This window comes from Gallinula chloropus, assembly GCF_964237585.1.
Source record: "Gallinula chloropus genome assembly, chromosome: 8".
Classification (NCBI taxonomy): domain Eukaryota; kingdom Metazoa; phylum Chordata; class Aves; order Gruiformes; family Rallidae; genus Gallinula; species Gallinula chloropus.
In genome coordinates this window covers 367,339-392,261 of record NC_140093.1, presented here as the reverse complement: position 1 = coordinate 392,261, position 24,923 = coordinate 367,339, and the positions used below count along the sequence as shown (strand labels likewise).

Here is a 24,923-nt window from a genome sequence, read left to right as displayed (position 1 = left end):
ATCAAACGCAATCCCACCTATCATGTTACTGATACGTACATTTATTTAAAAAAAAGAAACTTAAAAAAGTTGTGTGACACTGTTCATGTACATTATGAAAATAGCAGCCCTGTAATAAATAAACAAACAAGGAAACTAACGTAGGCAAACGTTACTTGTACTGAGAGAACAGTGGCTCTTCTTACCAGACAGCAAGGCTCAGAGCAGCCCCCAGCAGCGGGAGCCGCCGCAGCTCTGGGAGCCCTCGCTCCGGCGCCGCGCACCGACAGCTCCGCGGCACCTCCCCGGCGCGGGCGAGGGACAGCTCTGGGAGAACGATTGTCTAATACTGAAAAGGCCAAACACACAAGAGAAGCATGGCTACTCGCTTTCAGGTGAAGTGGGAAGGACAGCGGTGGCACACGGGGACAGACTGCGCTGGGGCGCTGCTTTGGGAGGCGGCAGGAAGCTTCAGGCTGAGGAGACATTCGGCTGCTGCGGAGGCTGCGCCGGCTGCGCAGGCTGTGCTACCACTGCTTGCGCCTGTGAAGTGCTACTGGGGTTGGCCTGTTGGGTTGAGAGTTGGGATAACTGATCGTTGTTGGAAAGAGATTTTAACAGTGCGTTTTCCCGTTCAAGTAAAGAGTTTCTTTCAACTAATTCTTTTATTTGTTCCTTCAGGACTTCCACTTCTTCTCTTACTGCATACATCAAATGGCTTTTCACCAGATCCTGCGAAGAACAAGCTCACAGTTACACCAGACTGAAGAACAGTTCCACCCCACCCCCCAGAATTTACTGCTTCACAGCTTCCACTGAAGCAAGCGGTAAGCCTGGAGAACTGAAGCTCTCATCCCTAAAAATATACAAGTAAATTCGCCTTTGAGAGCAAATAACCCAGCCCTGAAATTCACGGCCCAGCAGCCCTTTCACCAGCAGCTCCGTTTCCAGCATTCACCACTACGTCTGGCCTGGAGGCAGGAGTCTGCCTGGCACGGCCCCAGGCACCAGAGTGTACCAGAACCAAGAAGTAAGAAGCCTCTAAATCATCAGGGGCAAAGCTCAAACAGCTGTAACCGAAGCTGAACAACATGTCAAGGATGGCACAGCATGACAATTAAGAAAAACTAGTAATGAACTTCACTGAACTAAGACCTAAATGTGCTTTTTACTGTCAGCACCCCTTTAAGTTCAGTCAGCTTGTTCACAGGTATTTGTGGCAAAATTCACGTAAGAACAACCCTGGCCAGCAGCACAGGTCACCCTGGCTCATGGTCATCCTGGAGTCAGTACAGAAAATCCTCATTTTTCCAAAGGGTGCTCTGGCCTGACCTGGCTGAAGGGATGCTCCAGGCTCGGAGACACAGTCCAGCTGGAGACACAAGCTCAGCAACAAGCACTAACCCTACCAGAAATAACAAGGCGGTTGTTACTTACCATTGCCTGTTCTATTTTGTTGTCGATGGCAACAACACTTGTACCAGATGCACTGTAAACACAAGGAGAAAACTCGGTGAGCATCACAGTTTAAACGACACACCCACTGGTACCCACAGGGCTGAGTGGCTGAAGTTTCAGGTGTTAAAGAGTTGTGTAGGCACCCCAGGATCCTGCACTGCATCACCCAGCACGGTCACAGCTCCTGCGAGGCTCCTTCAGGTCCCATCCTCAGGTTATGCTTACCACACCCACAGCCAGAGACATGCTTCAGAATGAACTGAGTTCACTGCCCCCATCGCCTGCCCCGTCACTCCAGACTCTTTCTGGTTAAGGGGTTCCTGCACCAGCACCACACCGACAGCTCCCCAGGGAGCGGCAGCCCTGCCAGAGCCCTGAGCGCTCCCACTGGGTGCCAGCGAACTCTCACCGCAGCACACCGAGCAGCGGAGGAGCACGGGGCTGCTCCTCAGTCAGTCCCATCCAAGGGCTCTCTGGTGAGGAACAGCCCCAACACCCCAACACCCCGGCGATGGCTGCCAGAAGGCACACGTACTGCCGGGAACGGGACGGGAGCTGCAGCCTTAACCCCAGGCTCTGGGTCCGTTTTCAAGTCACAACACGTGAACACAAACCAGTCACTGACTCTCAACTCTGCGGAGTCAGGGTTTCGGGTCGGGGTGTCCCTGATCTCCCTGCGGAGGAGCCCGCACGCCGATGGTCCCATGCTCCGTGTCTGCCCCTCGGGCTGCGTGCCGGCGGTTCCTGGGCTATTTACCAAGGGCTGCCGGTGAGAGCCGCTGATAACGCTCCCCAGCGACGGCAGCTGCTATCAGCAGCCTGCAGCTACGGCCAGGAGTTACGGTACGGGGAAAGGGCAGTCTGCAGCCTGCTGGGAAACCTGCCTCCCTGGAAACACCCACCGGGCCTCGGGAGAAGCTACAGGCAGCGTTTCAAAGGGAGCGCTGGCAATCTGCTCAGCGGCAGTAGCTGCATACAGGGAACAGAGCTCAGCTAGCAAAGGAATATGACACTATTCAGAGAAACCCCTTTTAACAAGTCTCTCAGGAATTGCTAACACCCAGTACCGGGTAACACAAGGCCTCTCTCAACAGAACCAGGCTCCCAGCCCATTTCACACCAAAAACAACACCAGCCCACAGTGCTGAGAGCCCTACAGTTTATAGGCTACTCCCATGCCCTTCTCCCCGCAGCAGCTTGCACTAGCGTGGAAGTACCAGGTCGGGATTCCTGCCCTGCTCCCTGCTCCAGTCCCAGGGAACAAACACCCTGCTCATCACCAACCGCAGCCCACCGCCTCCCCCCCGGAGAAGCCTCATGCTGGCTCACCCCGATGGCTCTCCCATTTCACTCCCCAAGGCAGGCGAGCAGCAGTTTTCATGCTAGCACCATTCCCGCCCGGTTCCCCCCTTGCTCCATGTCACAGGGTCCCCACCGCAGACAGCCGGGGCCTGCAGGAAGCAGGACACCCCAGTGCCAGCTGCTCTCAGGGTACAGCCCAAGCACAAACCCCACGGTTCTCTGTTTCCCTCAAACTGTGAGCGGTTGGAATCAAATCCCACTTTGGACAGGATGCCGTATCCCATGGCTGCAGGACAAAGTTTATAGCTACAAACCAGCACATATGAAAAGGCCAGAGAAAAAACATCAGTGTTAAATAAGTCTTTTTGGATGTCATCACTGGAAATAGGTTCTGTGGGTGAGCCATCCACTGCACAGCCAGTGTCTCAACCAGCGACGTCTCGAGTTAGAAATGGAAAGGCACTACTTCACTCTTATAAAGAAAAGACCAATTACTGTGCCACGCTTTTCGACAAAGCTGATTGCTCCAGGACCTACAGAAGTCCAACAGCTGCCACCAAAGCTGTTCTAGACAAACAGAAATCCCCACAGCGCAGCACAGGGCAGGGAAAAGGATGTGCTGGGCACATCTGCCTTCCCTCTGTGGCTGCAGCCTCCCGGCCCTGAGCCTGAGCCTCTGCAGCCACCTCCCTACCGTGCCCACACAGCACCTCCCGAGAGAGCAGCCTGGCCTGGCCCAGAGCTCCGTGCCACGGTTACACGGGTGGAGGTTCTGACCAAAGAGGTGATGCTGCTGTACCAGGGTCACTCTGAAGCCCATCAGGTACACGGCAAGATTTACCCTCAGCAAAGCCAGCAGAGGACTGCAGGCAGAGTCTGCCAGTTGCAGAGAGGGCTGGTAAGCCCAGCGTTGTTTGACCTTACACACCAGACAGGCTAAATGGGATTTAGCCTGAGAAATCACAGAACCCCAGACTGGTCTGGGTTGGGAGGGACCCCAAGGGTCACAGAGCTCCAACCCCCTGCCACAGGCAGGGACACCAACCTCCAGGCCTGGAGCTACACAAGGTTGCCCAGGGCCCCAGCCAACCTGGCCTTGAACACCCCCAGGGATGGGGCACCCACCCCCTCTCTGGGCAGCCCCTTCCAGCCCCTCACCACTCTCTCTGCAAAGAACTTCCCCCTAATATCTAATCTAAACCTTCCTTCCTTTAGTTTTAATCCATCCCCTTGTCCTGACAGTGTCTACCCTTTTTAAAAGTTGAATCCCCTCCTGTTTATACACTCCCTTCAGTTCGATTGTTTAAATGGATTCCTACTAGCTGTAATGTCAGGGGTTTTTTTGCATTTTATTTTAGAAGACCAAGGGGAAAATCAGATCCTGACTGCTAGAACCACTGGCTGGCTGCAGCTCCCAGCCAGGGACGCAGCGCTGGGAACAATGTGTCTCCAATCCAGCCTGCACCTCAGCTCTCCCCGGTGTATTCCAGGGACATCTCTCCTCTCTGCCAACAGCTCAAGAATAGCACTGTAATGATTCTGTTCCAAACACCCTGCAAACAGAGCGAGACGTGTCTTGGACACTCCTGTACACACAGATTGGGAAATGGGGAGAGAGCTGGTGGGTCTCCCTGTGAGCCTGGTCCCTGACGCCTGTTACACAATGCACAGCAACCACCTTCTCCATTAAAAGCCTGGGCACAATTCCCACCTCAGTGCTGGAAAAGTTTCCCAGGAGTACAGCAAAGCTCCTATTGGAAAGATGTTTCAGTGTGATCAACAAGCTACAGCATTGTTTAAGCAGAAGGCATCCCTGTCAGCACAGGAGGTCCCGGTGTGCCCCTGCGCTGGACGTGCAGGGTGTGGGTAACCACCAAGGAAGTGCTCCTTGCAGTTTCACAGAACAAGGAAGCTCAGGCTGTTCCCAAACTTCAACATCACTGTTCACAGAATGGGGAAAGCAAATAGAATACACAACTAATGGTGAAACTGGGGCTGAGTGGATCAGAAGACAGCACAAAAGGTGAATGTCTTCCTGAGTTAAGGGCTGGAGCTAAATTCAGCCTCCAGCATCAGCTCACCTTTGCAGGCACCAAGGCCTTTTTGCTCCTCCCACAGTCAATTCAACAAGCACTGCTGTGCTCAGGTGGGTGTTCTCACCATTAATGACCTTAGGTACAACTATCACTCCTCAGAGACATGTTCAACATTCACTTCAAACCTAGGCAGCAACTGTAGGAACCCATTCCAAACACAGGCACTTGCAGCCCAACTCACTCTGTATGCTGGAGAACCCCACGGTGGTTCATCTGCAGCCTGGTCCCCAGCAAGGGCTGTGTTTCACACCAGCACCAGATGCCTCAGGGCCAGGGAGCCCTGCTGAGCTCTAGACGAGGTAACAGCATCTCACATGAGACTGCACATCCTAGTGATGGGTGACGTGCCCTGGTTCTGAAGTACCCAAACACTTCCTGTGGGTTGGACTGTGTTACTGATCACCTGCACGCTGCCTCCCAAAGGAATTTCTTGGCAGCAACACTGACAGGATATGCCTGAACTTTCTTGCTTTTCCCTCCTCTTGCCATTTAAGTGTTGGCACCAAGAGTGACTCTCCAATTTACCTCATGCTTTTAGACACATAAAGCCAACCACTCAACACCACTCACCGTGCGGGAGGGGAAGGACTGCCTGTGGAACAGGCTACAGAGGGGCACAGGGAAGCTCATCCCACAGCTCTGCTGTTAACAGTCTGCTGGGCCCTACACTGAGGTGGGAAGGACCAACACACCAGTCTCAGGCAGACATCCCCAACCCACCGGTCTGCCCCAGCTCTGGTTGTTACTGCTTTAAATCAACCTCTCCAGCACCTCTTCTGAAGGAACGTAAGGTACCTGAAGCATTCCCACAGCCGCTCTGCTCACCAGAGAGCTACACACTAAGCAGGGTGTTAATCTGTCCTTCCCTGCGGGGGTTTACTCATGGATGAGCTACTGTGCCACTTCAACAGCCACCCTTCATGTCTAGAGAAACCCTGCCTGTCCTTGTAGCACTTATGGCATGTTTAATTAGCTTCCATCCAATTTGGGCATTTCTCCCTGGAAGTGTTCAAGGCCAGACTGGATGGGGCCTTGAGCAGCCTGGTCTAGTGAGAGGCAGCCCTGATGATGGCAGGGGGTTGGGATTGATCTTTAAGGTCCCTTCCAACCCTGACCATCCTATGATTCTATAACCACAGCTTCCCAATATCATCAATTACCCAGCATCTATGTAACTTTCAGATTTTCATCCTTTATCAAAGCTGCATGAGAGTGTGAAGGTTTGAGGTGGGGGATTCCCAGCCTCAGGTTTACCAGCCAGCGCCTGGCTGTGCCCACAGCCCCACTCCAGGACAGACAGACAGACTGGCTTCCACAGGACAGTGACATTTCCTTCACTTTCACATGAAGCTCTTGCATGACTGACCTTCTCACATCATAACTGATCTCAGAAGCAACGTATGGGCTCCCCAGAATACTGCTGGGGAAAAGCAAGGCACTGATGAGTTTGGGTTTGTTGGGTGTTGGTGTCTGGGTGTGGGGTGGGTTTTGGGGGCTGGTTTGTTTCTACGATATTAAAGAAAATCATGGGTCCTTGTTAGTCTCAGTAAGTTTTTCAGTTATACTAAGGAACCAAACACTCTTCCCCCCTATGCCCAAAGACAGGGCCACTGCACACCACCTCCATGGGAAGTGGCATGAGGAAACACGTTCCCCACAATGCTGGCTGGATCACTGTGCTACAGGCATGGTCAGCCTCTCCCCAAGACTCCTCAAACTCCCTTCACAGGGAGCTTATCTTCACAGAGACTTCATTTCAAACCAGGGTTCATCCCTAGAGGAACCTCCAGGGAAGGCTATGGTCAGAAAGTGGGAGATGTGCAGCTCTTGACTTTCTCTTGTCTCCAGGAGGAGCATCTCATTTAAGAGAAAGTGGAAGTTTGGCAAAACCCACTGCACTGCATTTACCTCAAGATAAGGGGATAGATGTTTACCAGCAACACTTAAGAGTACATCTGTCTGGGTGCCTAACTGAGGAGAAAATCCACATTTTACAATTTACATGTGAAGGTTTAATGCTTTGCACAAAACCTCACTGGAAACAACCCCCACACCTTTATACAGTGAGGGTGTTTCAGGCAAACCCCCTGCAGCTCCTGCGGCACCACGGCCAGAGGCAGTCCAGCACAGGAGAGCACCCAGCCTCCAGCAAACATGCCAAGAAACTGCTATTCCCCTCCTAAATGCTCTCAGTAACCATGCTGGCTGAAAAGAAAGCTCCTGAGACCCGTGCCCACAGCAACCCAAGTGAACACCACGCAGGACATCCCCAGGTTCCTGCACAGGACAGACATCCCCAGGCGCCCTGCCCCGTGCCAGCAACAACCAGCATTGCACCCGTTCCTCATGCGCTGAGCCCTGCCAGCACTCTCCCTGCCACGGTGTGTCAGTGAAGAATAAACAAGTCTCTTCTTTTACTGGAGCAATTTAGCAACATTCTACTGCCTGTTGCAATAGCACGAGGTTACTCTGCTGGCTTCTAATGGTCCCAAGAGATGGCTGCTCAGAGGAGAATAATCTGCATTTGTTCAGGGAAAATACTCAAGTTACACAGACAAATCTCCTCTCATGCTGACACTGAAGCCTCGGACCTCAGGCCCCCAAGGTTCCCAAAGTACCTATGAAGGAGCTGCAAAACGTAATCAGAGTCAACTGCTTCAGGGCCTGGTGTTTTGTGGTGTGTTAGCCCCACAGCAGGTTCTGAGGAAATTAGAGGAGCTTATTGCTTTCACAGAAGAAATCTCTCTTTGCCAAAGCAGAGATCACAAAAAGCCCCAAACCACTGCACTGGTGATCAGACCATGTCCTCCCACACCGGGGCCCATCCTGCCTGCAGAGTGGAGCTACCAGGGCACCCTCAGCCCCGTCCCGCCGCTGCTGGGACGCACAGGGCTGGGATGAGGTCCCCACACCTCCCCACACAGCCTTTGCCTTCGGCACCACCTCCCTTAGGTGCTCCTGGCAAGCTCACTGTTGAAAGCTTTTCAGCTTCAGCCATCCAGTAACACAAAACTACATGAAGTGACCTTAAGAAAACCCCAAACCTGGTTTATGGATGCAAACCCTGCTAACCCTGACAAGGACTTTGGAATTCGGACAGATCAGAAGTTTACAACTTGTGTCAGTCCTGATGAATTTCCTGGTATGTTTCTACCAGTACCTTTCTTACCACAAAGCAAAGATGCAGGGCTGCTTTTAGAGGAAGCCCTTTACATGCTTCTGCCTGACCCCAACATGTTTCCATATCCCATGCCTCAGACACTGTACAGAAACCTCAGACCTGGGAGGCCTCAATCTTAATCATTAATTGATCTTCAGGGTTTTGGCAATCAACTTCCTCATCTTCAGAATCATTTCAAGATAAGAGACAAGAAACCAGAGGAACAGAAGGTGGCTAGGCCTTAAAGCAAGCCTTTGGCCTAACTACCAAATCTGCTATTCAAGGCCCTATTCCAGTTAAATAACAACGTCCTTGGAACCTAAATACCAATTCTGCCCCATCAATACAGCAAAGTGGCATCATCTAGAGCTTAAAGCACAAAATGCAAATTCATACACGTTTCTGCCCCAAAAGGAAGAGGTGCTTCTGAGGCTTACCCTGAGAGCAGCACGTCAGCACAGAACCAGTGCAGGATGTGCTCCCATTACTTCGAGCCCTCAGTCTTGTGCAGCACACAAATCATTGCCAAGCAAACTTTAAAAGGTTGGGTTAAGCTCTGCAAGTTGAAAAGCCTCTCAAGTCAAATACAGCCAGTGCAATGATGAAAGTGACCAATACTTCAAGAGCTTCACAGGGCTTGCTAAGCAGAAGTATTGTGACAAGCCAGAGCATCACCAGCCATGAAGTCACACAATCACTGTGACTTCATCTTAATGCTGACAAAACAAACCACCTCCTTCAAAAACCATTAAAGTGCAGGAAAGACACAGCTTGCAGCTCCTGATGATTAGTAATGCATCTCTGACAAGCCCTATCCATCACAGATAGGACTTTGTTGCACCCCGTTGCAGTTTCTCGCCGTGAGTTCAATGCTAACTGAGGTTCACTTCACCCTCGCACCTCAGTGCAGTTCATGTTTGATCCCCATCTAGCTTAACGTAAGCAGAGGGAAAGCAAGCCAGAAAGCTTCCTTTCCTGGAGACTGAAAGATTTTACCTTGGCCAAAGCTGTGTTTAACATTTTCACAGCTTGTTTTCTGACACAGGGCTCAACAGCCACAATACCAAAACATTTCCTTCTTTTGGAAAAGGAAGCTGTAGGTGTTTTGGGGAAGGCCAGCTAGGAGCTGACTAGCATTAAACTCTTTGAGCTCACACATCGTGTATGACACATGCATAATGGAAGGAGGAAGAAAAAAAAAATGCCATGGAGTATTTCAGACTTGGTTTTCAACGCTCCACTCCCATGACTGCTTTCAGCCCTTCAGGCTGCAGAGGTACAATATCAGGTTCTAGACATAAGCGGCAGTTGTGAGCAAACAAAAGTGAGGAGAAACTTGCAGAGAGCGAAGCCGTTCATGCATACCTCAGCACGTATGCATTCCATACTTAGCATCCATACCTATCCCAGAAGGTCTTTGACTCGCGTAACTTGTTGAAATGGAACGCTTGGTAGAATGCAGCTGACGGATTCCTATGAGATCCAAGAATCAGACAGACACATTGAACGTGGGTACGTAATAAACACACTCTCTCATGCAACCTGCATTACAAAGCTAGATTAGCTGTCTAGACAGGTTAAATGTATATCCTCAAGTTCACAGGACGCCTGAAGGCTGGGTTATTGACTGGACGGCCTTGCTGCTTCCATGGGGCTCTGGTAAGGACACGCTGGTTCAGAAGGAAACATTTCATGTCATGCAGACAACCTCGCACAGGTAAGCTGTACACCTCTCTGATGCTATACACCTAGATTCACAGTTACCTTGAAATTTTCATATTTCCAAGTGTCTCTGCAAACAGTGCCCAGTGTCCCTGTTCGGCTGAGCTCCCTTCCTCAGGCTCCGGACACGCGAGCTCTCCAAGAGGGCCTAAAGTCAGAGCTAAACATGCTGCACTCAAACTGCTGCAGACTGGTATAGCTGAGAACCAGGGCGAGTTAAAACCCCAAAGTGCAGTGTAAAGTAACACCCAGTTTGTAACTGGTCGTCAGTCACCCTTGTGCTGCCATCCAGAGGGACCCTGACAGGCTTGGAGAAGTGTGCTGCTGTGAAGGTCAACAAGGCCAAGGGCCTGCCCATGGGTCAGGGCAATCCCAGCACAATAACCGGCTGGGTGGGGAGCAGATGGAGAGCTGCCCTGAGGAGGACGACTTGGGGAGGGAGGTTGGGGGACAAGAAGCTCAACACAAGCCAGCAACATGCACTGGCAGCCCAGAAAGCAATCCACGAGTACCCAGCAGCATGACAGCAAGGGGAAATCTGGGGAGACCTCCCTGCAGCTTGGTGGTCCCCATGACAAGGGGGACATGGAAGGAGCTGTCGGAGTGAGTCCCAAGAAGGCCACAGAGATGATCCCAGGGCTGGAGTCCCTCTGCTCCCGAGCCAGGCTGGCAGAGCTGGGCTGGCTCAGCCCGGAGAAGAGAAGGCTGCTGCTGGGGAGAGCTCCCAGCACCTTCCCTTCCCTCGAGGGGCTCCAGGAGAGCTGGAGAGGGGCTGGTGCCCAGGGCAGGGAGGGCCAGGCCCAGGGGAACGGCCTCCAGCTGCAGGAGGGGGATGGAGAGGGGCCAGAAGGCAGAAATCCTTCCTGGGAGGGGGGAGACCCTGGCACAGGGTGCCCAGAGAAGCTGGGGCTGCCCTGGGATCCCTGGCAGGGTTCAGGGGTGGGTTGGATGGGGCTGGGGGCACCCTGGGCAGGGGGGGTGTCCCTGCCCATGGCCCACGTTGGCCGCATAGACATCAACTACACCATGAGTGTAATTTGAAGACCTTAATTCTCCACGTCTCATCCAAACATTCACCGTTTACAGGGGAGGGGATGAAGCACAGAGTCAGAACTCCCTGCTGGTAGTGGCTGTGCAGACATCACACTGCAGCCTGGGAACTCCTCTTACAATACTGTGGCTTACCCTTACCTCAGCGTAGCTACACCAGCCCTAGAGAAGAATGCAACAGCCTAGCTGAAAAACCTTCAGAAACACTAGCATTAGTTAAGAGGAATTTCAAAGCCCATTTTAAAACTGGAAGTTTATACCAACATTAGAAGCCATGGGACTACCCCTTTGCCAAGTTCATGGCAGAAATACATCTTAAAACAACTACTGTCAGGTTAATTAATTATTTCAGTTTAAGTACAATTACTGTACAGTTGAGATCACAAACAAAAAATCCCAGCAGCAGCACCATAACGAAATGCTATCTGTCTGAGGCAGTTTGATTCCTGTGGCAGGTGTACACCAAAAGCCTCCAAGGGGAATGGTACAACCAAAGATCAGGAATCGCTTGTTTGATGTGTTTATCACTCCTCCCACCTTCACCACCACAGAATGTACCTTAAAACCCGATGCAGAAGTCTCTTGACCAAGCTGATGAGCAGCCCTGCTGCTGGCACCAGAACTGCACATTTGAGCAACAAGTAAACAGAAGTAATTATAGGAAGAGTAACACACCAGCTAGAGGAAATGTGAGTGACACTGGGCCTCAGCACCTGGAAAGCAACTGACACCTGCAGGTAAGAGAGCGATCCTTTGCTGCAGGGAAGGAGAGGCCCAAGCTCTTCTGCCCAGTCCAGCTGTCCTGAGTATGTAAAAAGCCTTTCTTCAGAAAGTGACTGTAAATAGAAAGTCATTTAACTTCCATGCTAAGTTTACTTGCAGCACAGCCTGTTGCTATTGTTAGGTCTAAAGGCTGTGGTTTATAACCACACGGCACATGCCTCATATGGTCTATTTTCATACCAGTTCTGAAGCAGTGTCTGAGGGGTATGAAAGTTTTCCTCCTTAAATACTCATTTACACTCCCTGCTGCTGAAGTCGCTTTTGCACCATTCCAGACAATTCCTAGAACATTTTTCCACTCCATAGGTACATTTTAGCCAGTGGTTAACTGGAGGGGGTGTGGGTGTGCTACCTGAACAGGGAAAGCACATCCACAGAGGGAATGCCAGTGACAGCCAATGTGCAGCTCTGAACTACAACACCTGTTGAGGAAAACAGTAAGAGTTAGAGAATTACTAAAAGTGAGTGAGAAAATGGCATAGTGTAACTTCACCTGCTGCTGCTGCATCACAGCCCAAACACCACAAGTCCTGCTGCTGCTGCCCACACCAGGGAAGAGGATTCCTCAAGTCCTCTCCTGGCAGAGGCCAGGTCCAAGAGGTCAAGAGTAATCCCCGTTGTTGGCAGATGTCACAGCGGAGCCAAAGCCCAGAAAGGGGATGCCCCTGACACCGAGCCAGTGAGCACCCACCTCCTCTGCTGCCAGAAGTACAGCAGGCACCACTGCCACCGTCCCTGGGGAAGGAGAGCAGGCATGCCCAGGGACAGAGAGGCTCCACGCCAGCCCCAGGGACTCTGACAGACAACTAGCCCAGCACCTTCCAATGGTCCAACTATATCTCAACTGGTAAAAACCACCTCCCTGTCTCCATGAAGAGGTCTGACACCACAGACCATATTTATTTCCCTTACAAGCTCACAAACATCAATATCCACCACACACTCTGGTGGTAAGGTTTTCAGCAACAGTTTTCATGCAACAGGAATTTGATCTAAGATTAAAAGGACACAAATCTGTTCATTTCTCTGAATACTTGAAACTTCAAGTTGTCCCTTTAAAAGGTAAGTCTAAGCCACCTCCAAGGTCTCACCTCACACTGGAAAGCATACCCCTGCACTGCCAGTGACCAGGACAAGCACATGCCAAAGACAAACTTTATTCTAGAGAGCTCCACTTCGCTAGAAACCATGCCCAAGCAAGCTGGCAAGCTCTCAAGTATACAGATAAATGCCTCTTAGTGTAAATAATGATACCGGCTTTGGAAGTGCCGGGTATCAGCCTGGCACACAGAGGCTGCTGAACAGATGTCTTCTTTCCAGCCACTACCTTTGAAGGAGGAATAACAACACCGCTCTTCATGAGAAAGCTGAAGCTATGTTGTTTCTCTCCAAACTACTGCCCAACATCAACAATTAAGGGCAAGGAGAGGAGGAACATGTGAAGAAAGCCACGCTTGTGTTTTCGTCCCAAGGTGGCAAAATAGAAAGTTCACGCTAGACCAGCTCAGACATTCCTCTCCCAACACCACTGGGCGTTACTGTCATGAGCTGGAGAGCAGGAATGATCCAGAGCACCACAAGGGCCTAAGCACCTGCCTTTGAAACACACAGAAGCATCACATCAGACTGCCTGTGCTCTGTACTCAGAGGGAAACCCAAGCAGACCCACTCTGTACTATTAGTTAGACTGTGGTGACCCAACACAGACAGCCCCTGCGAAAGCTCATGTCAGGAACAAACCCACCACCTTCTCCAAAGAATTTACAGGCCTCACACAGAGCAAGAGCACAGAGGATGTGATGGCGTTGTGAACTCAGTAGAGCTTTTCATGCCATCCTGCATGAGACTCCTGATGGTGAGGACAGGGCTTGTACAAAGCGGGTCCCCCACTGGTGACTGCGCTGCGCCGGCGGCTCTCCAGGGAGCACCAGACAGAGCTCTCCGGGGTCTCCTCCACCTGTGTGAGGGGAAACTTTAATCCACGGCTGGGGCAGCAGACTACAGACTATCTTTATACCTGCAGATGATCTGCAAGCACTCTGGACAGCAGGAACAGAGTTCAGGAAGATCCTGCCCAGTCGGAGCAGTGGTCTGAAATAAAAAGGATGCAGTTCAGTAAGGATAAGCACGCAGGTTTATGCTCCGGTGGCGATAACCAGCTGCCAAGTACAGAGCACAGAATGAGGAGCTGACTGCAATTCCACAGAGAGAACCTACACAGACGTTAAGAAGTAAAAACCTTGCAGAGGGGTCAAGCTGGCAACGCTCCTCTCACACAGGACATGCACATATTAACTGAAATCTTGTTCTAGTCAGTCCTTCTGAGCCCTCAACTTCCATTTTACGGCCAGTTTTGCATACCAACACTCTAGAAGGATATAACCCTACTAAAGTCCAGATAAAACCACCAAAAGACATGTCATACTCCAGTTTCTTCCCTATAGTCAGAATCACTAAGTAGGAAAACTAAGCACTGATGAAAGAGACAGCTACAGACTGCACATGTTTTCTTCTAGTTTCAAGTCTCTGCAAAGGATTCTCATCCGGGCACAAACACGACAGGGTTTAAGTGCACCAAGAGAGTTCATGCATCAGAATTGTCTTCTGCACAAACAGCACGGAGTAGAAAAGACTTCCTGCAGAGGCAGTGGGATTCCCACACCCATCAGCCTAGAACAGACCCAGCCCTTAGAGCTCCAATGATTTCAGGCCCTGACAGCCCACAGGCCCAGCTTCCACGCTTCTTTGGGAAGGCAGGGCATTGCTAGCAAGAGCTGCAAGGCAGGGGCTCTGCCTGTGAACAGGATCAACTCCCACAGGCACTGAGTTTCTCTCTTTCCTTTCTGTTTCATAGCAAAGAAAGAGCACGTTTATGCTTTGAAGTCAAATTGCCTTTCCCTTCAGCTGTAAAGTTCATGTCTGTTTTGGTGAAAAGTGAGAAAATACCATTGTAAAACAAAATCCTTCTTAGCTGCAGACAAAGCTCATGCTGAAGCACCGAGTTTAGGATTCAGAAGTATCTGTCAATCACCCATCCTTCCTGTGTTCCTGGTCTGATCATGCAGTGATGCATCTATAGGGCTGGGAATTCAAGGGCACACTTCTCCCTCCCCATCCTTTGCACAGGAGGACACAGGAGCCTGGCAACATGCCCGTGAAACACCCCTGATCTTCAGCCACGTTTATCAAAGATGGGCTGCCAGGATGTCACTCTGCACAGTGCAGAAGTGAACTAGCCACTGTGAGAGAGAAGAGGTAAAACCAGCTGCAGAAAGGCCCATCAACAGAATTCATGTCTGGATGAACTGAGACAAGCTTGAAGGAAAACAAGAGATTATGGAAGTAACTCACGTGATCTCAGCAAACATCTGGAACATGCCCACAAGGGATGGAGACCCTCAGCATCTACTGCAATTCCCCAGTTCACATCACTCTGCCATATTATTCTCTGGCATATGAACCCATCTGAGAGCAAGCTTGCAAGGCATGTAAAAAGCAGACCCTAACATGCTGGGATGAAAGGAGGTAGTAAAAAACAAACCCTGTATTTCCAAACTACACAGATCCACATTTGCTAGGACTGCATTATACATTATACAAAAATCTGGGAAAGATGTCAAAACTCCTAAAAATATTGACTTTCACACAACTTGGCTGGTAAAGACATTAATTAATATGTATGAACACGTTATTGTAGAGGATTAGGCTCCTACTGCCTGCTCTGCCCACTAAGCTAGACTTCCTCAAACCTACTGATGAAAGGGAAACTGCTCGTGATGACTGGTGAGAGTGGCCTTGCACAGTGCAACAGCTGGCTTGAGTATTCAGCTTCAAAGGTAACAGCCAAAAAATGAGACTCTTCTTTGCCCCTCCCCTACAGCAGTTTCAGGTATTTCAGTTATCTGTGAATACAAGTGGCTCCTGGTGTTCTGACAACAAAAAATTTAATGTTTGTGGGGAAAAAACAAGTGGAAAAAACAGATTCAAGCAGCGTCTGCCAAATCCCACCTGTCCTTACCTAGGTGCTCTCTTGAGCAGTGTCACATATTAGCAGCATTTTAAAGTAAGTATTTAGCTTTTAAAAGAGCTATTAGAACCTACACCACGTATGGTTATTGCACAGAGTATTAGATATGCACTTGTCTGCCATTCCCCACCGCTTACAAGGTCTTTACAACTCCTCAGGCTCCACACCAGCCCGCACTCTGCTGCAGCTCTAGCTGCAGCACTGTCAGCACGAGGGCTGGCGGCCTGGCTGCAAGAAACAGTATTTTTATAAAGGCATTTGGAGGGTTGGTCAAGGTATTTATGGTCCTCACACCCACCGGGCAGTGTTCTACATAGGAGACATTCCCAGGAGTTGTCATCTACACCCATACAGGAACAGCTGAAATAGCTTGCCAGAGAAGCAAGCAGGGCTGTTTTATTTTAGCCCTCATGTTTGATCACCCCATCCTCTCATACATCAGCTAAACTTGCTCTAGACAAATGAAAATCCTTCAGACCCTTCACTGAAGCCAGCATCTCTTTTCTTACTTGTGCCACACTTCTCCACTGCCACCTCAGGTACCTACCACACTCATCCCCTTGCAGAATGAGTCAGCACTGCACCTTGCTGCTCAGGGTATCCTGGGCTGCAGGAGGCAGTGCACAGAGACCCTTCTGTCTGCTCAGCACTGGCACGGCCACACCTGAGGGACTGTGCCGGCTGCTGGGCTCCTCGGTACCAGGGAGGCACTGGGGCGCTGGAGAGAGCCTGGCAAAGGGCCACGAGGATGGTGAAGGGACAAGAAAGCATCTCTTCTGTGAGGAAGGCTGAGAGAGCCGGGACCGCTCAGCCTGCAGATGAGAAGGCTCAGGGCCATCTCCTCAGTGCACATACTGACCTGCCAGGGGTGCCCAGGGACAGGACCAGAGGCCGGGGGCACAGAGGGACAGACAGGAGGTCTCTGGGGTACTGGTGTTTCTACCTACTCTGCACTGCTAAAAGCGTTCAAGAAAGCTGTGCTGATACACATGCATTACTCCTAGCTTCAAAGGGAGAACAGACACAATTTAAAACATCTCTTGACATAAACTTACACTGAACAACAACAAAGAGAGACAAGCATCCAGCCACATCCTTCATGCAGCCAGCTCACCTGCCCTGCATGAATAGATTATCCCCTAACACAATTCATTAGCACTCAATAAACACTTATATTTATAAAGCATGAAGTTTAAGGTAGAGGAATTTTAAAGACTAGGAATGAAGATAGGCCCTTGTGCTGCACTTCAAGTGACCTTCTATGTCTGGAGAACCTTTCCAGAAGATGTGGCTTTGGCAGTTACTATAAATACTTCCATCTTTATGCTGTCAAAAACAGGAATAAAAGCAGACACCTGTGGCTGACAATCCAGATTTATCTACCAGAACTAAAGCAGTTGTACTTCAGCAGGAGTCTCCTGTCAGAAATGTCTTATGGAACCTTTGCCAACAGAAAGGAAAAAGATTTGTATTTTCCATGAGCCACAGAAGCTGCTAATCACCAGCTTTAAAACTGAAAGATTAATATATAGCTTCAACGTGCAACAGGCTGATATTGAAATATCCAGCATGGTAAGAGGGAACAACTCCTTTTATTGTACTACCACCTGAAGTCATAAAAGATTATCAGCACTGCCTGTAGCAGTGCAGAGCCCAAGAGAGGCTTCAGCCCTCTGATAGATTGACAGCAGTTTGGGAGTCCTGCCTGTTCAAAAACCCTCAACACTTGCATTCTCAGCTTCTAACAAGACTTTTAAAAAGGTTTCCATGAAACACGTGCCATTTCTACTGCCCAAGACAGCTTTGGTTTCATAAACTGCCTGTGGACAGCGTCTCTCTTCTGCAGGGGAGCAGGAAGGCTCCCCACAACAGCTGAGCCCCTGAGCCAGAGGCACAGAGGTTCAGTCAGGGCTGGGAACTAAAGTCCTTCAAACAAAGAGAACAGCTTCACCTTGTGAATCCCCCTCAAGTACTCCTTTTCCTCCCAAAGCTGGGGAACAGCAGGGTGACTCAGTGCAGGCAGGATGGGCTCTCCCAGCCCAGGAGCTGGTGCAGAGTTACCTCATGTGGTTTTTGCTAGACAAAGCACAGCAAAACCTGAACACAACTAACCAGAGTTCTGTTTGCATCAACCATCACTTGATACCACCAGCTGGAATGTTCACCTCGAAGTCTCCTCTCAACTGTTTTCCTGTGCAGATCTGGCTGCTGAACTGCCAGCACTGGTGACCACAGCACGCCTGTCCTGTCATCCCCACCCGCTCACACCAACACTGGGCACCAGGATCCTTGGGGGGGGAGCTGAGACCAGCCAGGGCGAAGGCCCAGCCCGGATCTACAAGTGCAAGAGCCAAGAGAAGGGACAGGATCCACAAAGCACAATTCAAGTATCACTTACAGGTACATACCTGCAGGATGCTCTGTTTCCTTTAGCACCACAATGAGCTATGCACCATGGGCAATCCATAAGGAAAGCCTTACCCCAGTTACATTAACCCCATGCCCAGCTTACCCTGCGGCCGCAGTCTCGAGAGCTCAGTTCTATCAACAGCACACTACGCAAGCACACGATTTAGCTGAGCAGAGATACATGCTGTGAAGAGATCTCCACAATCAGGTTTTCAACAGTTTAGCTGCTGAAGTTGACAGTCCACAATTGCAGCCATTCATGAGGGCTCTGGAATACAGCCTGCACAGCTCAAGCTGGTCAGCTATCTCTGGAAAGCGATCTACACGCCGTTCCTCTTCCAGCATGCCCAGGAATATTTTGCCCCAGAAGCCTGCCAAGGATGTAGGAGGTTTGGACAAGCTTTCTCAGCCGCATTCTTTAACAGAGGCGACATTTCTTTTCCCTCAAAAGCCAAAATAAAGTTAAGCCAGCTGGAATATTATGCTGTCAGCTGCCAATCTGTGTATGCACAGGCATAAAGGTGAGTGGAGGAGTTGACCCCAGCTATGGAAGAATCAGGGCCGTCCCAAAACCCAGCTCTACTCCTGCTTGTAATCGCACATGCCAGACCCAATTCCAGGCAGACAGTGAGAATTCGGCTGCCTCAGCCCCTCAGGGCTGTTGCAGTTCACTCTACTTGCAGCCACACTCAGAGAGGAAAGGAAAATAAAACTGTTATCTTGTAATCTTTGTAACTTCCACAAAGCATACTTCTTTTTTTCAGAGCTTAGCAATTTAAGACACATCAACTGAAGAAAAAACCAGCATCCGCTTTCTAAAGGAAGGTCCTGACATGCCAAAGGCCCTTCTCCCTCTTGGGGGGTTGTTTGCTTGGGAGGGGGGGCTGTGTCAATTCTTTTGGACCACCTACACTGCACCCTCTCCCTGCCCAGGAAGACTTCTACACTGATTAGTCATTGTGCATCAGGTCAATACAAGCAGCCACAGCTCTGCCCAGACCCTGGGTTATCAGCACAGCAAGCCCAAGGTCTTCAAGCAGCATGTTGCCTAGAACTCTGTCATAAATCTATAGATACATTGTTCTGTATTACCTATCTGTATACCAGGCTACAGAACCTCACACCTCCATCTTTAGCTCAGACACAATTTGATTTTCCATAGCAAACTATAAGATGAGAATAATGCAAAGAGCTTTTTTCAGCAAGATGGGAACTGAGCAGCTTCTCCTATCAGGCTCCTGCCTCCTACCTGCTGCCCTTCTCACATGTGGCTTTCCAAGTACTCCCATGCTGCACTACTGTACCTTCCCAACAGCATTCAGAATGGTGAATGACTTAGTAGAGCAACCCTAGATAGTCAGAGCTATACAGGACTCCCTGATGAATCAGGGTTTTAGAAGGTGACTACAAGAGAACCATCTCCACAAGTTCCAGGCACATACAAGTATTTAAATATAACTGAAGGTGTCAGGAGAAACACAGATACCTGCCCAGCATGCTGACCCCCACCTCCCTGGGCATGTTACGTTAACACTAAGAGAAAATGGTTTCCACCAATTTCAAGGGCTTATGATCACACAGTAACCTCTCTGCACAAACCAACTTCCTGAACCTGCAGGCAGCCTGAAAAGGTGACTCATGATGTGTGAACTCCCTTTGGCCCTATTAGCTTTATCAGTGTCAACCCTCAGCCTGTTAATGACGCTTGAAGGTCTTCATTAACTCTTTCACCACGGATTGCAGCAGATACAGCAGCTGAGCATAAGTCCAAGGAGCAGTGGTGCAATTTCAGCAGCTGGAAGAGGGGAAAAAGGAGAGGCAAGACAGAACAGCAAACAGTTCTCTAGTAAAGCCTTCTCAGTGAGCAAAGCAAATAAGAACAGCTGTTACAAGCTCCAGGCTTTTATTTTCTCCTTTGCCTGAAGTCAGTGGAAGTCAGAACACTGAGGTGAGCAAAGAATAAACTCAGATTTACTAGCTCTGTATCCCCCCCTCGTAGGAAGCCTAGGCCTGCCTAAGGTAAGCTTTTCTTGCCTGTCAGCCTCAGGACTAAAGCAAACTGTTCAGAGCCAGCAGAGACTCTGGCACACTGCTCAGTGGCAGGGCTTTATCACCCGGAGCAGCAGCAGACAGCTGAGAAGCACACATTTCTCTGCAGATAACCACAAGCTGGTTTCTCTCCTGACCATCCCGATGCGGCAGGTAAAGAGGAGCACTCAGCATGTAGAGCCCGTTCCTGTTCCTTACTCAGTTCTCCCAGCCAAGTTTCTGAAGGAGTTTCTCTGGAAACGAACAGTGCAGGAAGCAAGGCTGCACAGTGGCTCCAGTTCAAAGACAAAGGCACGGAAATAACTGCAAAGGATCACTGTTCAGGGCAACAGCACCCAGAGCTGTCTCACTAGTGGGCAGTGCAAAGTTAGCAGCCTACATGTTGGTGTAAGTAGGACAAGTTTTTTCCTTATCAGTGTATCAAGCGATCCATTTGTCACAGATAATCACGTCTTATTATGATTTATATAAATATAAAGTATTAGAAGCTATGCAAAACGAATGCAAAATACATTCCTTTCCAAGCCCTTAATCATAAGAACGATTAAACACAAGACAAATCATCTTCTGATAATACACTGAGCTATGAAAAAACCCCTGCCAGCCTGAAATCTAACCTTATTTGCACAAAGAAGAGTTTGCCAGCTGGGTCAGCAGTCCTCTTAAGGTAGGCACAACTGCTGGGAAGTTCTAACTGTTTAACTTTTCCTTTAAGCCCTTCACTGCTCTAATCAGAGCTAGCCCAACTCCCCAGGACACGGCTTTGGCTTGCATAAAGGCATCAGCAGAGTTCCTGCCCCGGCGCAGTGTTACTCGCAGCTCCAGCCAGCACAAGGTCTGTGTCACCGCAGATGTAACGCGCCAAACACCAACGTGCCCCTGAGGTGCCTTTGCCACCCACAGCACCCTAAGCCCATACACCTTCCCTGAAGGGACCCCATACCAGGCTGGCTGGGACACCTCCCAGTCTCCCCAGCAAGGGAAGGCTCCGGGGTAACACAGCACATCAGACCTTCCCACAGTGCTGGCACTCCTGGCTTTTTATAAACACACAAATGCACAGAACCCGCCTGCACTTTATTCCTCCAAACTGCAGTAACGCCCTCCATAAAGGTTAGTGACACTAACCCAGTGCTCAAAGCCTGCTTTCCCTGGAAGCTGGCTCTCAAAGAACTCCATGAAGAGCAGTTTAACTACCATGTTACCCTCCAGAGTAGTTAGAGAAGTCTAAGGGAATAAGTCACATCATTCTGCCTCTCTCGGGTCCTTTGATGAGTCTGCTCCTACTACACACCTTTGGTACAACTAGTAGTTCCAAGTTACCTTCCAGTAAAGAAAACTTACTGTAAGGTTGTACTTTGAACCGTGCCTACACCTTTGCTTAAGTAAGTGGCGTCCTTTTGATTCAAAACAAAAGACCATTATCTGCAGAGCTTTCTCTGTGTTCACACACACAAAATCATACCCAGATGCAAGTGCTTTCCTTACTGGTACTGTAAAGTGCAAATTCAACAGCAGGATGAAAACCAAGAACCTGTGTTGTAAGTTTTTAAGTCTCCCCAGATCTCTCACCCCATGGCCCTAAGACAGCACTACACTCTGTGTTCAACAATGCTGCGATGTAGCAGTGCTGATAAACACAAGGCAACCTGGCCATCACTCCCGTGCTTTAAGATGCATTCAGGGGAAGAGAGAACACTTCCTCATATACCCAGCCATTAGGACAGCTTCCAGTCTTTGACCAGGAAGAGGTCATGTTATTTGTGCATCAAACAGCTTTCACACTACTTTCTGCCCTGCTTTGAGATAAAAGCAATCACGCTCACAGCCCAAGAAGTACAGTTCACTACTTGCCTAAATGCTGTTTTGTACTCCTAAATAAATAAATAAATAAGCAAGCAGCCCAGGTAAATTTCAGGACACCTTCCTGAAAACATGAGCTTGCAAAACCCACTTGACAGTAACTTGGAAGTTGCAGGGTTTTTTGCCCCCCTTAAGAAGAGCTATTTTTATGGTGTTATAAAAGAATTCATACCTGTCTTCATCACCATCAACAGGAATAGATATGCCAAACACAGAGCTGGCAAGACTGTTCATAGGAGTACTTGCAGGTAACTGAAGAGGATTTGCTAGAGTGTCTGGAATGGGAGGCTTCACAAGAGGTTTATTTTCAGCTATTAGAGAAAGTGGTGGCTGAGGTAGGGGTTCCGATTTTCTTCTAGTATCGTCAATCTGGCCTACTAAGGATTGAGCTTGAGTCTGAAACTGTCCGAGGCTTGACTGTGGCAGACTTGCAGGTGCGCTGGGCGTGCCTTGCATTAACGAGTGCCCGACGTGCTGCGGCTGCACCACGCCGGTACTTCTGCTGACAGAAGTGTGGCTACTCAGCTGCGACTGGACCAGCGTAACAGGGACATTTGGCATAGTAACAGAAGTGGTGGTGGACACACCAGGCACACTCGCACCGGGCACAACCGCAGGCACGTTCTGAACTCCAGAGACCACAGCGTGGGGAGCACCAGGCATTCCGGACACTTGGCTGCTTCCACCCATTTGATGCTGAGTCACAGATTTCTGTTGCACAACCCCTGTGTGCCCGATGCCTTGCTGCACCACACCTCCGGGTTGCGGAACGGCAGCCTGACCGGCCTGTGCCTGGCCACCCTGCATCAATCCCGGCCCCTGTCCGACCGCTTCGCCGGGCTGTGCCGAGACCCCCATCACCGGCGCTCCCACAGGCGAGGGGTTTTGGCCAGTCACCTGCCCTACTGGAAGGCTGGAAGCCACAGTACTTGGAGCAGCGCCTGCAGTAGCCTGTTGAAGAGCTCCTTGAGACTGCATAATTGTCATGTGCTGCATGTATTCGGTCTGCCCAGAAGGTTGCGTCGGCAGTAGATGCACCGGTGGAATCTGGGACTGAGAATAAGCAAATTGTTGAGGCTGAGTCACTGGTATGCTTGCCTGCTGCACCTGCTGTTGGGCCACAGGAATGCCTGGCTGCGCTGCTGTCACATTTGGAGGTGCCATGCCTTTCCCGTTGGGTCCAGCCTGCGCAACACCCTGTGTATTTACCTGTGGCTGCGATTGCTGTGGCACCATCATCTGCTGATTTGCTACCGAAGCCCCAGAAAACATGGGTTGAGCAGTACTTTGAGGCACGGCCCCACCTATGGGTTGTTGCGGCTGCTGTTGTTGCCCAATGACAAAATTAGGTTGCTGTAGAGAGGACTGGCTCATTTTCTCTGTCTGAAGCAGCTGTGACACAGCAGTCAGGGAACTGTCAGCTATAGAATCGGGGCCATGGGCCGACGCTGGCACAGCCGAGACCACGACAGAACCTCCCGTGGCCCCAAGGCCGCTGTCCCTCTCCTGAGCGGTCTGCTCGAAGGTGCTGCTGTGCCGAATGCAATCTCCAGTCCTGCCCAAGACACCTCCACCATCTGAGTCCCGGTCATAATACTCCATACACGTCCATCGTCCCCGCCTGTAGGGCTCCCCTGTACCATGGTCCAGCTTGATCACCCTGAAGCGTGAGCTGCACGCAGCGGCCACCGTCTGAGACATCATCCCAGGAGCAGCAGACGCAGACGGCCCCGTGGAGGGCAAGGCAGTCTGAGCACTGCCACCTCCGGCCACGGCGGTGCCAGGGGCAGCAGCTGGCAGGGGCGCAGCGGAGCTCTTGGGCACAGCCCCCCCATTGGGGGCCACAGCTGGCGCAGCCACAGCCACCCCACCCGCAGCCGCAGCCAGCTGCCCATCCAAAAGCAGGTTGGGAGAGACGCTGCCGGGAGTTTCGGCGTCGCCCACGTTGTTGAGAGTCTCTTCGGAGGAGCTCCGCTCACAGACATCCTCGGGGCCATAGTCAGTGGCTCGGGAAACATCAAAGATTTCAGAAGACACGTCCTCGGTGCGGGACTCATCCGGGTCGTCCAGGCTCTCGGTGTCCTCGGTGATGCTGCTGGCCACCTGCGCCGTGGTCACGCTGGTGATCTGGAAGCAGCTCTTCTTCTTGGCCGGCATCTTGGACATGTTTCCTCCGCGGGGAGGGGCTCCGCCAGCCGAGGCGAGGCGAGCGCTGTGCCGGGGCGGGCTGTCACGGCGTGCCGGCCGGGCCCCCGGCGCTACCGCACATCCTCCGCCTGCTTCCTGCGGCGGGCGGGCGGGCCGCGGCGCTCCCGCTGGCGGGCCGCGCGGGGGGCGGCGGGGCTCCTCCTCTTCCTCCCCGTCCGCAGCCCTCCTCCGGCGGCCGGGACGCGGGCCTCCCCCTCCTCCTCCTCACCGCCGCGGCCCCCGCTCCGAGCGCGGCGGGGCCGGCCGAAGGCTCCGCGGTTTCCTGCCGGCCGCGGCGCGGCGCGGGCCCCGGGCGGGCGCGGCGGCCGCAGAAGCGGGCCCGCGGCCCGCCCCACGCGAGGGGCCCCGCGGCGGCCGGGCGAGGCCCAGGCGGCCCCGTCTCCCCCCCGCCGCCGCCGCCCCCCCGCCCTGTCTCCGCGCTCTACCTGGAGACCAGCGCCAGGCGCATCCCGCTCGGAACCAGCCCGCGGGCGAACCCCGCGGGCGACCCCCCTCCCCCCGCCGCGGGGCGGAGGGCCGGCGAGAAGCAGGAGGAGGAAGAGGCGACGCGGCCCGGGCGCGGGCGGCCCCGCTGCCCTACGCCGGCCCCCGGAGCGCGGGCTCGGAGCGCGGCTCCCCTCGCCCAAGATGGGGCTCAACTTCTCGCCGCTGCACCCTGGGAAAGGCCGCGCGCCCCGCCCCCTGCCGCTGGGCGTAATGACGCCGCGGAGGGGCGGAGCCGTGCGCTGGCCGTTTGGAATGTGCCACCGCCCCTCGCTCCCCCCTCTTCCCCCCCCCCCCGCCTCCACGCCCGCTTTGGTCCCTCCCGGGCGCGTGG

At 51.6% G+C, this 24,923-nt stretch overlaps 1 protein-coding gene across 1 annotated transcript; it reads right to left on the bottom strand.

The window, feature by feature from the left end:
- Positions 1 to 450: 450 nt before the first annotated feature.
- Positions 451 to 24,064, bottom strand: TSC22D2 (TSC22 domain family member 2; the record flags this gene model as incomplete). The annotated part of the gene is made up of 4 exons (XM_084267518.1): positions 451 to 711; positions 1,417 to 1,468; positions 9,397 to 9,468; positions 22,071 to 24,064. 4 exons carry the CDS (start codon positions 24,062 to 24,064, stop codon positions 451 to 453), a joined length of 2,379 nt encoding a protein of 792 aa, XP_084123644.1.
- Between the last annotated feature and the right edge of the window lie 859 nt (positions 24,065 to 24,923).